Here is a 13,579-nt window from a genome sequence, read left to right on the forward strand (position 1 = left end):
ACTCTTTCCGTGGCCTCAGACACACTTCTCTGTGACCAGATTTACAGGACCCGACATGTCGACAAATGAACGAGAGTGTCTTGTAATTAAATCTAGAGCCAGAACCTGAACTGTCGATATGTAAACAAATTTCTCAGAGCATTTCAATTTTGCAATACGATTCTGGATTGCAAAAGTTCTGAGTGTGCACTAACAGCCTTTGCCGACAAATGGTTGTGGTGTGTGTGTGTGTGTGTGTGTGTGTGTGTGTGTAGTTTGAAGCTAACTAAATGTTAGCCAATTATAAGCGACAGTATTTCTAACGAGAAGTTGGAAAAGTGACCACTAAGAATTATCCCTTTCACTGTCCTATAATGGATAACAGATGAGATACCACTCCCACTATACACAATCAGCCAATACTGTTGAGTTCAGTGCACAGAATGAGAGAGTCGGAAGAAAAATAGCAAAAATGTTTGTAAGCAGAAAACAAGATAAGCATTCACCGACTAAATACCCCCGACAAGTTCTGATCTTAAATAAAGTCAGTAAGCAAACAGAATAATCTATCCAATCACTCAGTGACTGTATGGGCATAAAAATGGAAGATGAAAAAGTGACAATACTGAATTGTGTTTTGACACTGTTTCACTGCAGAAGATTGTAATACGAAGGGTACCTAGCGATCGGAAAGAAGTGCGGGTCATTCCTATTTTCGAGAAGGATTGTAGAACAGATGCACATAGTTATAGGTGTGTACGGCAACCGTCAGTCTCTCGAAGAACTACGGAACGTGTTTTACGTACACATATTTTTACATTTTTGGTGTACGAAACTCCACTCTATAAAAATTGACCCGGTCCCACAGACGTACAGCTTGCAAAACTCTGCTCACTTTGTTCATCCGTGAAATCCAGAGTAGTGGAGACATCACTTCTCAGGTCGACGCAGGCTTTCTCGGCATTACGACGGCATTCGATACGACACCACACTGTCATTTAGTGACGGAAAATTACGAGCTCACCGAGTACCGGACCACATCTGAAACCAGATTCGAGATTTACTCACAGACAGAACTCTAAGCGTCACAAGTAAATGAACAGAACTGGCAGATGAAAAGGCATTTTCACAAGTACTACAAGGAAGTGTATATAAATGATCCGGTAAATTACGTCAGAAGCTCCACGAGGCAGACAAAGGAGATGACCTTTTCGAAGGAACCGTCACTTGCCTCGAGTGATTTAGCGGAACTGTGGAAAACGTATATTGTATGGGGTCTGATCCATTCTGGACCGAAACAGATCTCGGTACACTGCCTCGCTCGATAGTCTCATTTGCATAATGTTGCCCAGGTAGGAAGAATGCCATCAATACTATTTACTGTTCAGTCTCAAAAATGTGCCGTGTAGTGAACAATAGTAAGCACTCGCATCCTCATCAAATAAATACAAGTTAATTTGATCTAATTAAGCTTCTCACCCTGAGGGGGAAAAAAATAAGAGCAGTTCATCATCCTGCTTGGGGCCTTGAGAGCAATCAATTGTATGTCATTAATGTACTAATGTTATATGATCCAGCAGCAATATATTAATAAACTTTGAGGTTGGAGAAAGATGATGTGAGAACTACAGAGTCTGCACTATGAGATCCTTATTTCTTTTGGCCTCACAGCACTCCAGATGTATTAGCTTGCTTTATGTTCACCGTGGCTGCCTGCAGGGGGTCATTCAGCCAGTCAACTCACAGGTCGCTCGCTGCAGCAAGGGGTTCTGCCTCTGCACCTGTCACAGGGGTGTGACGCCCCCCCCCCCCCTCTCCCCAGTTCCGGCACGTACGACTGGGTCTCCGACCCGAAACCCAGCTTTTCTAGGGCAGTGCTCTCGTCGACAGAGTTACTCGGGCACGATTCGCGACCGATCTGCACAGCTTCACTTTGGCCGGCAGACTACCTCTCGCCTGCTTTCCAAACTTCACATAAGCTCTCCTTCAGGGCAATAGATTCATTCTGGGAACAGAGCACAGTGTCCCCCACCTGGCGAACAGATCGTCAGAAAGCAACACCAATCCTGAAAACATTCGAAATGCTCGACACAACTTACTCCTTTCTCACACAACATCGTGAAAGCCACATATTGAGGCATTCTGGAGAATACAGTAATTATCAACTTGTCAAAGGTATTTCATTCGGTACTATACCGACTTTTATTGACAAACGTACAATTATGTGGGGGATCGAACAAAATATGTGACTGTACTGAGGATTCCTTGGTAGGAACACAGCATGTTATCTTGGGTGGAGATGCCTCAGGAGCATGTGTGTTGGGACCTTTGTTGTTATGTTGTATACCAATAGAAGCCTTAGATTTTTTGAGTGATGCAATTGTCTGTAACAAAATCTGTGGCTTAATGCTTAAGTTCATTTTAATTTAGTAAAACCTAGCTACATGCACAAGAAAATTGACAAAGTGAAATGTAGGGAAAACCGAAGCATTTATTACTTATGCTTTGATTTGCAAAAGCATTTACCAGTATTCCTTATACAGTGAGATAGTTTTCCATAAATGTTCGCTGTGGTCTCTCAGTTTAACTGTGTACTCTGTAACCGATATGCACAAATCTGCTCCGTGTCGTACGTGAGATGACATTACTGCTGGCCCCGAAGAAAACAAAATAGCTCCTCGTATTCACAAGTGTATGCTATCACCACCTGAAGAAGTGGTTGCAGTCAGTGTGTTCAGTGACTCCTGCAGTTGCCAGAACTGGAATATTAATTTCTCAATCACGCTCGTGACTATATTTTACGAGGAATAACGACATCTGCACAAAGTGATAGACTTATGGATTGGGCTAGTGTGATCAGATTAGTTCCTACTAAACTTTTGAGCAGAATAGTTTCCTTAATTTCAGATAACTTCTTAGCTGACGTTACGTTCAACGGAAATCAAAGATTTTGGGGGAGTCAGTTGCTTGCCTAAAGATAAGGTGGTGGCAATAAAGATCTAATTCGCCTGGGAATGGTGGATTGTTTTGTTTTAGGCCACAAAAACAACTGGGGTCATACACGCCCAAGTCAAAACTATAGAATACAAAGAGAGAGAAGAGTTAAGAAAACAACGTGTCGATCCCACTCGAAGTAAGAGAAGACAGCTAGAAACGGGGACGTGGAGAAAGGTCAATAAAAAACACCATACAGAAACAGAGGTCCAGAACTATAAGTTAAATGGCCTTTGCCATATAGCTGCAACAGATAAAAAGTAAAACACAGTAGACAGCCCGGCCGATGACTTGGGCAGCAAACCCGAGCAGGAATGTAAACGGAGTGCCAATAGGAGGCTGTACAAGCTACTGGGAGGGGCTTGATAACCAGGAGCTTATTCCAATGAAGGGAGGACCAATGGCGATGCCAAAATGACAGCAGCTTCTGACAGACCGCAACACAGAGATTGTCGGAGGGAATACGGAAACTGGTGGACTGAGGTACGAGGACTGCAGCCTCGGCAGCAGTGCCGGCAGCCTCGTCGCCCGTCAGAGCGGGAACCCACATAAACATCACAGAGGCTCCGTCGAGAAAGAGAAAGTGACAATTTTCCTGGACCCATTGTACTAGGAGATGGGAAGTGTACAGTGCACAGACTTTGAAGGGCGCTGAGAGTGTCTGAGCAGAGTACACAATAGAAAAGCCTGTGTTGCCGGATGCACTCTGTGGCCCGATACAGGGTAAAGAGCTCTGCTGCAAATACCGAGCGGCGCTACCGAAAAACGTTGGTGTCAATGACGAAGGCACACCCGATAACACCGTCAACCCGAGAGCCACCAGTGTACACGAAGGTACTATTGCGAAGTTTTGTGCAAAGGTCATGAAATTGTAGGTGATAAAGCAAGGTTGGAGTGGTGTCCTTAGGAAGCAAATTAAGGCCGACGTTAACACGGGCCGCTTCACAAAGCCGAGGTGGTGAAAGGTTCACACCCACGGGGAAAGCTGCAGGTAGCGTCAAGTTAAGTCACCGGAGTAAGAACCGAAAGCGGCCTCCACGAGGTAAGAAAGAGGGACGCGTCCCGTACCGGTGATCAGAGGAGGAAGCAGAGGACGGGTGGCTAATGGCACACAAACAGCACACATACCTGCTGAGAAGGCAGTCACAGCAGTGAGACAACGGTAGTTCGGCAGCATCGGCATAAGACTCTCAATCAGGCTCGTATAAAAGGTGCCAGTGGCCAACCGTATACCACAGTGGTGGATAGTGTCGAGACGGCATAAGAGAGATGGATACACAACGCAACCACGGTCTACTTTCGAATGGATAAGGGACTGGTACAAGTGGAGGAGGGTGGTTCGATCTCCACTCCGTGAAGTACCACTGAGGACACACAGGGACCGTGAACAGCAGGTTGCCAAGTAAAACACACGGGAGGACCAAATGTGTTGCCGATTGAGTAGGAGCCCCAGGAATTTTGTAGTTTCGACGAATGGAAGAGCAACGGGCCCAAGATGTAAAGATGTAAAGATGGTGGAAGAAACCAATTGCACCACCAGAAATTCGTACAAACAGATTTGTCAGTGGAAAAATAAAAGCCACTGTCGATGCTCTACGAGTAAAGATCGAAACGTCGTCAGTCGGTGAGACAAGTCTGTTGAGAACTGCAATAGATGGCAAAATCGCCAACAAAAAGGGAGCCAGAGATGTCCGATGGGAGAGAGGCCATTAGCCTATAGGGTTAGTGGTGACAGCAAAGAGGAGTACACTCAGGACTGAATCCTGATGAACCTGGAAATGTATATTATAAATTTTCCTTCAGTGCACAGAAGGCACTTAATATCTGAAATCTAATCGGAAGAGGCAAACATCACATAAATCACGACTCCCAATCTGTTCACACACGATAACTATCGTCAGCAAAAAATCTACATTTTAAATGCACAATATGCACCTACAGAGCAGGACATTTTATTAGAAACTGTAGAGTGCGGCGGTGTTAGAGATAGACAGGTCATCCAGTTTAGGGAATTTTTATAGAGTGATTATAAATGTCCTACACAAGGCTGCAGGGTTTTTGTAGCACTTATGGTGGCACAGCAAGCACAATCTGATACTGGAAGAATCATCGAGTGACTATTAATTTTACTCTGAATTTTGGAACAACCGAATCATCTCTCTCTTTCTTTCTCCCTGCTGTACATCTCTGTTTACAACACCAGTTTTGTGACCGGTTCGATGAGTGGGGACACCTTTTTAGTGCCAGAGTCACCGGTGTGATAATTTGTAACAGAACGTGAAAGGGATGTTTTCCATATTTATCAGCACTGATTTAATGGCACCATTAAATGTTTCTTGTTCACAACAACACTGAAGTCAGATACCTTCACAAAAATGGTATGATACTGGGAGACAGAAATGTGTGGAATCAGGCACTTAAGTAAACTCAACAAAACAAAAACATTTTATCTGCTACTGCAGCTCAATCTAAAATTGAGACATGTGATGTAACAGTCTACCACACATGTCTAGGAGTTGTCCATTGTACCTCCACTTTACAAATCAGAACATTTTCAGGTCTGTGTGCCAAATAGCATGCACGCATTAGCAAAATTAACAGTTAGCTTATTGAAGTATGCAATTCACCCTGTGCACTCGTAGACAAAGCAGACCCCAAGAGATTGTTGGAAATGCGTACTGTGCTCAGTTCCAGAGTCTGAGTAATATGGTACCTTCTTCTGGAGAAATTGTCCCCCTTGTTCAGGCAGTCATCACAAGAGATCCACGAGAGAAGAGTACACAACAAAACACCCCCTCTTCTGTGAGTTATCAATTTCATCTCCTGTCTACCTTTATCAAAAGTAACAATGATGAATTTACCCAAAATTGGAAACTGAAGATGCATTCACATTACACGTATCTTTGCTTTCCATAAAGCTGTTCAAACAGTACACTTTTCTTGGAAGATCATTGCTTTTTTCCTGTACCTTTTGTTTTATACATGTGTTGATTTCAGCACGAAATTGTCACATGCAGAAGCTGTTAATGTATGTTTTGCTTAAACCATACATGTTGCCATCTTTTTTCCTTGCCTTATCACTTATCTTCAGGGGGTTGGGACGTTAATCTGAGTTTGGCAATGATAGTGGCAGAGGGTGGCCGGACACCCTTTCTGTTGTCAACCCTGTGCTCCCTCTCCCTCTGGGTACCAATTTATGTACCCCATCTATCAGTAAGTACAGGCATCCCATGTGAAAGTGAGAGAATGCTTCTCGGAATATTTGTGAATTGTGTAACTGAGGAGATTATACACCTAGTTGGATGTGGAAAACTGTCTAAAAACTGGATCCAGGCTGGCCAGCACACCAGCCCTCGTCATTAATGTGATAGGCTATTTCAATCTGGGACCAGCACACTTCCACAATTCCTGGAAGTGATGTCCTAATGCGCACGGCTATCTGGGCAGGTCACTTAAAGAAATACAACATTTAATTATAAATATAGTAGTGGAAAGCTTTGACGGAATGTAAATAATGGTTACAACACACTAAATAATAGATACAGTGTGTCATCAGAAGGCAAGTAAACAAGGCAACATAATTTTTTGGCTTTCAAACAAATTCTGTTTTGAGTGACAGAGCATATGTACAAATGAAAATTCAAGTGAGACAGCAAAGAAATCATGAGACAGAACTGCTGGCCACTACTAAACTTCAACAGTGCTGCCTCCAAGCATATATAGAAGTTGATACACTCCATAGTGTTTGGAACTAACAGTTCATCCCTCAAGGAGGGTAGAGTAGTAGGTCAAAAATGAAGGGCAGGTCATTCATGAGACCAACACGAGAGGAACCCACCTGTAACGAGGACGAGGGTAGACAATCGCAAATGGGAGGTACCAGATGGAGGAGGTTCCATATGTTACAAAGTTAAGCACTGCCAGGTTCACTTCAGAGTGAGAAGTAAAGTCTCAGATGCGCCCACCTCATAAACTGGGTCTCAAACGTCTGTCATTACTTTTTCGAGACTATGACATTCTCCCATCAAAACGAGATTTCCTCTCCCAAACCACCTATTGCCTCCTCCTGTCACTCTCCTATCCTCTGTAGCATCTTAGCCAAACCTTACAGCATTCCCAGACTGTTATCCCTACCCACGCAATCCTCCCTGCTGTCCCTAAGCACTGACTCACTATCACCCGCTTCAGTCCCACCACTGGGAAATTAAAAAATATAAACTCAAAGCAACTTGCAAAATCAAGCTCGTGGCTTATCAAGTAACTCGTGATCACTGCACAGACGTGACCAGCTGAGTGCACAAATGGAAACAAAATGAAATGTGTGTGTATGGCAATGTTGACCCAGGAGACTCCTTCTGGGGAGTTTAGTCACCTCGTGAAAGTGTTTTTTTTATATCATGCCACTTTGCTGAAATTCATGTTAGTGGCGGTGGTGATGACACCAACATCCAGTCCCGAGTGGAGAAAATCCCTGACCTGACTGGAAACCAAACTGGTGGTCCCCTGACGGAGAGTCAACAATGTTAATCACATGACCACAAGTAGTTGACACAGAACTGTAAAAGCGGGAGACACCCAGTACTCAGTTGTTGAAAGTACTCTAAGATACAACTTGAGGAATGCGAATGCTCGCTACATCGCGTGGGGTACTTGGGTGCTCCCACTAGATACAGTTTCCTTGAACTCTGGTCCTAATTGCATTGTTCATTTATCTCCCCCTAACTTGTCTCAAATTCCCACTCTATCCTAACCTAGAAGGCTGAATTTTGCAGCGTGCTGCCACAATGCAATGCTGATAATTAAACCAGTAACTAACTTTTCATTCATTGAAATATTTACAGGCACACAAACTGTTTCCTACACTAAGTGAAAATGACTTGTCCCATACAATCATAATCAATCAATCTTGTGCGAAAATGACTCAGAAGACTCGTGAATAAATAGATTGTTTCTTAACTTCCGAAAGTAGACATTCTAAGCTACTTTTCACATTGTCATCTGGTGCTTTCATCCAAACTGCGATAGCTGCTCGGTATTTTGTCCTCTCCCGTCTTCAATAAGGTTAGCATTAATTCTTCAGTGTGCAAACACCTCAAAATCTTTGTTGGTTGTCATGATAGACAATGTAGTTTCTTAATTCCATATCTAGTGATAGCGAGCAAAATATCTCCTGTAGATGAAGCCATAAAATAGTGAGTAAATGAATGGCTGAACAGTTACTGCTAGCTTCCTGCTTAAATCCCTTGACAGACTTTACCATCAGGCACTATTACAGTGTCACCAAGAGATGAGATTAGAGGGAAGTGACACACAGATTGCAAACAGCATTGTGCCTCTGTGGCCAGTTGAAAAATTTGTGCCAACTGCACACTAAGCGGCGAACAGCCAAGTTCCCACATTCTCCCTGATCTTTCAGACACTTACACAAAAAAAAAGAGTATATGGGGCTCACTGGATTATGGCTTCTGTATACCCAGCAGTAAAAAGGGTGGGGAGATGGGATGTATGGAGAAAGGAGTAAGTTGGGAAGAATGAGAGAGGAAACTGAATGGCTATCAGCAGCAGGTGCACAATTATAATATACCAGAAGAGAAATTGCACACTGGGCAATGGAGTGAAGGAGAGGGATACAAAATTAGTGGTGGGGAAATTGGAAAAGTTACGAGTAGAGAATGGGTAATGAGAAAGGAGTATGATGTGAAAAGTGGAAACAGGGGTGGGTAACGTACTAAATTAGGCTGCTACTACTCTTGGCATCTTCTAGCTGTAAAACACTGTTGTCAGTACTGAATGAAAACCACAACAGTATAGAACTGCAGTAAAAATGAATGACTGCTAAGGAAAAAAAAAAAAAAAAAAAGGTCGACAAGTGGTTGCAGAAAGTAGTCTTTAACTGATCAAGTGGAGATATCATGGGAGGGTATTCCGAGACAGGAGGATGGCGGGGACAGCTCTAACATACACACTGTACAGCTGGTCTCGCTGAGGTAGAATATGTGACAGAACCGTTGAAGAAACAATTGATGGTATGGAACATAGTGCACACACGAAATGTGTGGTCAAGTTCTCAGTTAGCACTACTTTCATGACAGTCACTCATGTGTGTAGACAGCTAGTTCACTGCCATTCCACACAGAATACTGCACAGTAATTGCAGCACAGCAACAAAGAGGAGGCAGTGGTGGTGATGGTCATAAAAACTGGTCTTGCAATGTACTGTTTCAGCATTCACTGTATGGTGTTGAATATCATAAAAGTTTGATGGGCAAAGTAATATTAGCAAAACAAGAGGTAAATGAGGCCCTGACAAGGACTGAATTTTTCTGAGGCTGAATAATTTTAGGTGGTTTGGCAGTAATGGTCAGTGAAAAATATATGGGAAAAAGCATAATGGGAAATCCAATTCTGTACTAGATGAGATGTTACGGATGTATGCACCACCTACCAAATATATACCAATATTTTTAATCTATGTATGGACATTAGTGCGTGCAAAATGTGTAGCAAAGAAAAGAAATTGGAAACACACAATAAAACCAACTGATCCAGTAATAAACCTAAGGCCACTTACCAAACAACATACACTCTATGTCACAATTATGTATCTTGTATCCACACAGGCAACCTTCTCATCTCACTAAATGGAAACTATTTATGTCAAACAGACTAATCATTCAGCAAATTAATAACAGTCTGGTACTGATGAATTGATAAGACTCACTGTAGTCTACAAGCAAATGTGAGTTGTCAAGAACTGTGTTGATAGGAAATTATTTCAAGATAGTATTCATTAGGAAAGAACATCTCAGATAACACAGTGAGCTATGTAAACAGGCTCTAATCTGATTACCTTAGCTCCTCCTCCTGGTCTAATTTACTTCCGATGATTGCGTAAAGCTTCAGTCTACACAGAGGTACGATAGAACAAACAAATGCACTAATATGTAGATTTCTTACTTGTCTTACAAACTGACTCAAAGGACTTAAGAGCACCAGTCTCTAAGCTTCCAGTTTGTGCAGTGCACTAAGGAAATCAAAAAAGTAAGCTATCCTATTAAGCACAGATTCCATATTTAGAAGTTAATGTTTAAGAGGATGTTGAAAGGTTATGCTGTATGTGTTACTGAATCAAATAAGCTTAGTCATTCTATCCTATTAAATAAGCACTCCAGTTTGTACCTGGTCAGACGAAAAAAATGTAAAATTTATTTGTAACTACCCACTCACTAACTCTTCCACACAAAGCAATCTCCTCATCTGTATGGGTTGTCTCTGGAATTAGCTATGCAAATCAAAAATTCTATACTGTATTCTGCGTCTTGCTTGATTGGTGTGGCAGCGTATCTGAAGAAATATGATTTTCAAAAATCAATTAAATGCCCCAGCAATAAACATCAAAATCGGCAAGCACAAACACTGACATTTCGCGCAATATTTACGCAACAGTACAATAATAATGAATGTGGGGTACTGTAATTCTTCATTAGATACCTTTCGTGTTTAATCAGCTGAGATTCGTTCGATTACACATCATGAATCAAAGATTAAATTACAAAGTTCCAACGCAATTACCACACTAAAACCATAAACAACACAAATCGATGTTCCCAAATTGTATTGCGCCATGAAATGATTATAAATATATGTCAAAATACACACAATAAAATTCCGGAGCAAATAAAGTGTGTATCATCTGGGAAGGCACTAGATGAATAAAGATGTTGCTCTCCAAATTGTAACGGTAACAAACTGTTCATTTATTAACAAACAAATGACAAACTATGCTTCATGTAATCAAAACTCTGGGCATATTGAGTTTATTGCTTCTGCACCATCTCGCTTCAACGACACAGTTCCAAAATAACCAACTTCTACACAGTTCACACGATTCAAATTTTGTTTCCAGAAATCACCGCAAATTTCACTAACATTCAATCCGTCAGAGCCACAAGTGCTTCTACAACATTGCCATGGTGTTCTCGTAAAGTTCGCTCCGCTATTGTCCTCGATATTTCCATTTCTCGTACCTGCAATCACAAGAAAGTAAGTAAAATGTGTCAATGTACTTAACAGGATCCCAACTCTGATAACTTACTATTAGGTCTACGTCCTCTTTCTTTATGGAAACTTTCAGTAACTCGCGTTCTTTTGCCATTTTCTCTGCTTTCTCTTTATTTCTTTTATCTCCTATAATAGTCATAGCCTGGAATTAAAGAAAAAATAACAGCATTAACAACCTCAAGCTTGCAACGCTTCGAGCAAAACACACATGCTGAACACTGCGTGTGACAAAAGTACCCCGGAGAAATCCGCTGAACATATTTCCTTTTCTTCCGCATAATCGGTTACTTTCTCTAGGTCTGCAGCACCACTGTCATATTTCGCTACTTTTTTCTTTTCTTTGTCCTGTTGGACTTCATCGGAATCCGCACCGACATCTCCATTAACCTCCTCATCCGCCATGACTAAACTAAGATCAAACACCGCTTATGAAACTCAAAGCTTTTAGACAACAAAAACTTAACACTTCTTGAACATCGAGTTGTCCGACCTCTTAGACAAATTGTATGTCTGTGGCAGAATATAATTTTCTTGCGGTGAATAAAATTTTATAAGAGTTTGTAAAAACTAATAATTAGAGGTGTCTTCAGAGCTGCTACCTACAGCCTGTTTAGTTTACAAAGCTTCCCAACGTACATAAAGTTGCAATTGGTGAATGACTGAGTTTAGTTTTAACTCCAATCAAAGCATAGAGTTGAATGTAATAAAAAATTTACTCTAGTGCAGAATTCCTGATTCCGCAACATACGCGGCAGTGGACAATTTCTAATTCAGTAACATATATGGTAAATGTTTTGTCAAGCATAGGATTAGTTCCTGTAGATGGTATTGATAGGTGCGACTTAACAAGACTTGGTCTGCATCTAATAGGAAAGGGAAGGGTAAACTGGCTGGGATGATAGCAAAATCTTTACGGAGGGGGGGGGGGGGGGGGGCACTGAAACTCATAGGAGTACTTTTTTAGGCTAAGATCAGTATCCAATCATCCTACATTGACTGAAATTAAGGTTAATGAAAAGTTCAGGTACTAGAGATGTGAAAATGTCACAAGATTCTCATAACAGTGCACTGAAAAATAATAGTATGTCACAAGATTCACAGGCAGGCGCAGTAAAAAATAATGTTAATATATTGCATCAGAATATCAATGGATTAAAAAACAAAGTAGATGAGCTTCTTGTCTGTATAGAATATTTAGAAACTGAGGGTGGAATAGATGTACTGTGCCTGTCTGAACATTATATAGTCACAGGTATCGAAATGGTAAATGTAGGTGGATATAAGCTTTCAGCATGTGTAAGTAGAGGCACTATGGAGATAGGAGGAGTTGCCATATATGTAAAAATCATAGTGTGAAAAACTTGGAAACTAAAAATTTTTGTGTAGAACAACATAAAGAAGCATATGCATGTGAGCTTAAACTAAATAAAGGCACTTTTATAGTTGTAGCTGTGTATAGGTCACCATTGGGAAATATTTAACTACTTTTGAAAAACTTGGATTCTTTGTTGTGCTACTTGGCAGACAAAGGAAAGCAAATTATTGTTTGTGGGGATTTCAACGTAGATTTTCTGAAAGAGTCAGATAGAAAGTTTGACGTTGATGTATTACTTGGTTCTTTCAATTTGACATCAGTTATTGATTTTCCTACTCGGGTGGTACAGGGAAGCAGCACACTGACAGATAACGTTTTCATAGACCAAGATAAATTTAATCAAATAAAAATTTTTCCTGTTAAGAAGAGTCTGTCTGATCATGATGCATAGCTACTTACAGTATACGATATAGCTCCATACAGTAATGCAAAACAGTCCTCCAAAATAGTGCATTCATTTAATGATTTAACACTTCAAAATTTTAGGGAAAGCTTGCAACAATTAGACTGGGATAAGGTGTACAGAGAAAATGATGCTAATTTAAAATTTAACATATTTCATGATACCTTTGTGAGTATATTTGAAAACAGTTTCCCTGAGAAAACAGTGATAATAATTGTAAGAAACCATGTAAACAACCATGGCTAACTAAAGGGATAAAAATATCTTGTAAACAGAAAAGGAAAATGTATCTCATAGCTACGAGGAGTAATGATCCCCAAACATGAAACATTAGAAAAACTTCTGCACTCTATTAAGAAAGGTTATTAAAAAGTCCAGAAGAGTGTACATTATATCTGAGATTAGCACATCTGATAGTAAAATTAAAACAATTTGGAATATTGTGAAAAGGGAAACAGGGCTACTGAGATCCCAGGAAGACTGTATTCCTATTAAACACGATGAAAAGTTTGTTAACAAGAAGTCAGAAGCAGAAAACATTTTTAATAATCATTTTTTAATTCTTGTAGAGAAAACAGGTTCCAGCTGATTATTAGAAAATGCAAGGCAGTATATGGAAGAGGCAGTACCTACGCAATTTGATAAAATTTAAATTCAAGCCACGTCTCCTACAGAAATTAGGAAAATAATAAATTCACTCAAAAGTAAAAGCGCACATGGAATTGAGGGCATTATCAACAGAGTACTAAAAGCTTGCCAGCTGGAGT

General features: G+C 40.8%; 1 protein-coding gene across 1 annotated transcript; it reads right to left on the reverse strand.

Annotated features, from left to right (window-relative positions):
- Positions 1 to 10,706: 10,706 nt before the first annotated feature.
- Positions 10,707 to 11,467, reverse strand: LOC126293565 (huntingtin-interacting protein K). Its single transcript, XM_049986845.1, has 3 exons — positions 11,272 to 11,467; positions 11,069 to 11,176; positions 10,707 to 11,000 (listed from the first exon to the last, which is right to left on the reverse strand). Exons 1-3 carry the CDS (start codon positions 11,434 to 11,436, stop codon positions 10,905 to 10,907), a joined length of 369 nt encoding a protein of 122 aa, XP_049842802.1. The 5' UTR covers positions 11,437 to 11,467; the 3' UTR covers positions 10,707 to 10,904.
- Positions 11,468 to 13,579: the final 2,112 nt, after the last annotated feature.

This window comes from Schistocerca gregaria, chromosome 10 (genome assembly GCF_023897955.1).
Source record: "Schistocerca gregaria isolate iqSchGreg1 chromosome 10, iqSchGreg1.2, whole genome shotgun sequence".
Classification (NCBI taxonomy): Eukaryota; Metazoa; Arthropoda; class Insecta; order Orthoptera; family Acrididae; genus Schistocerca; species Schistocerca gregaria.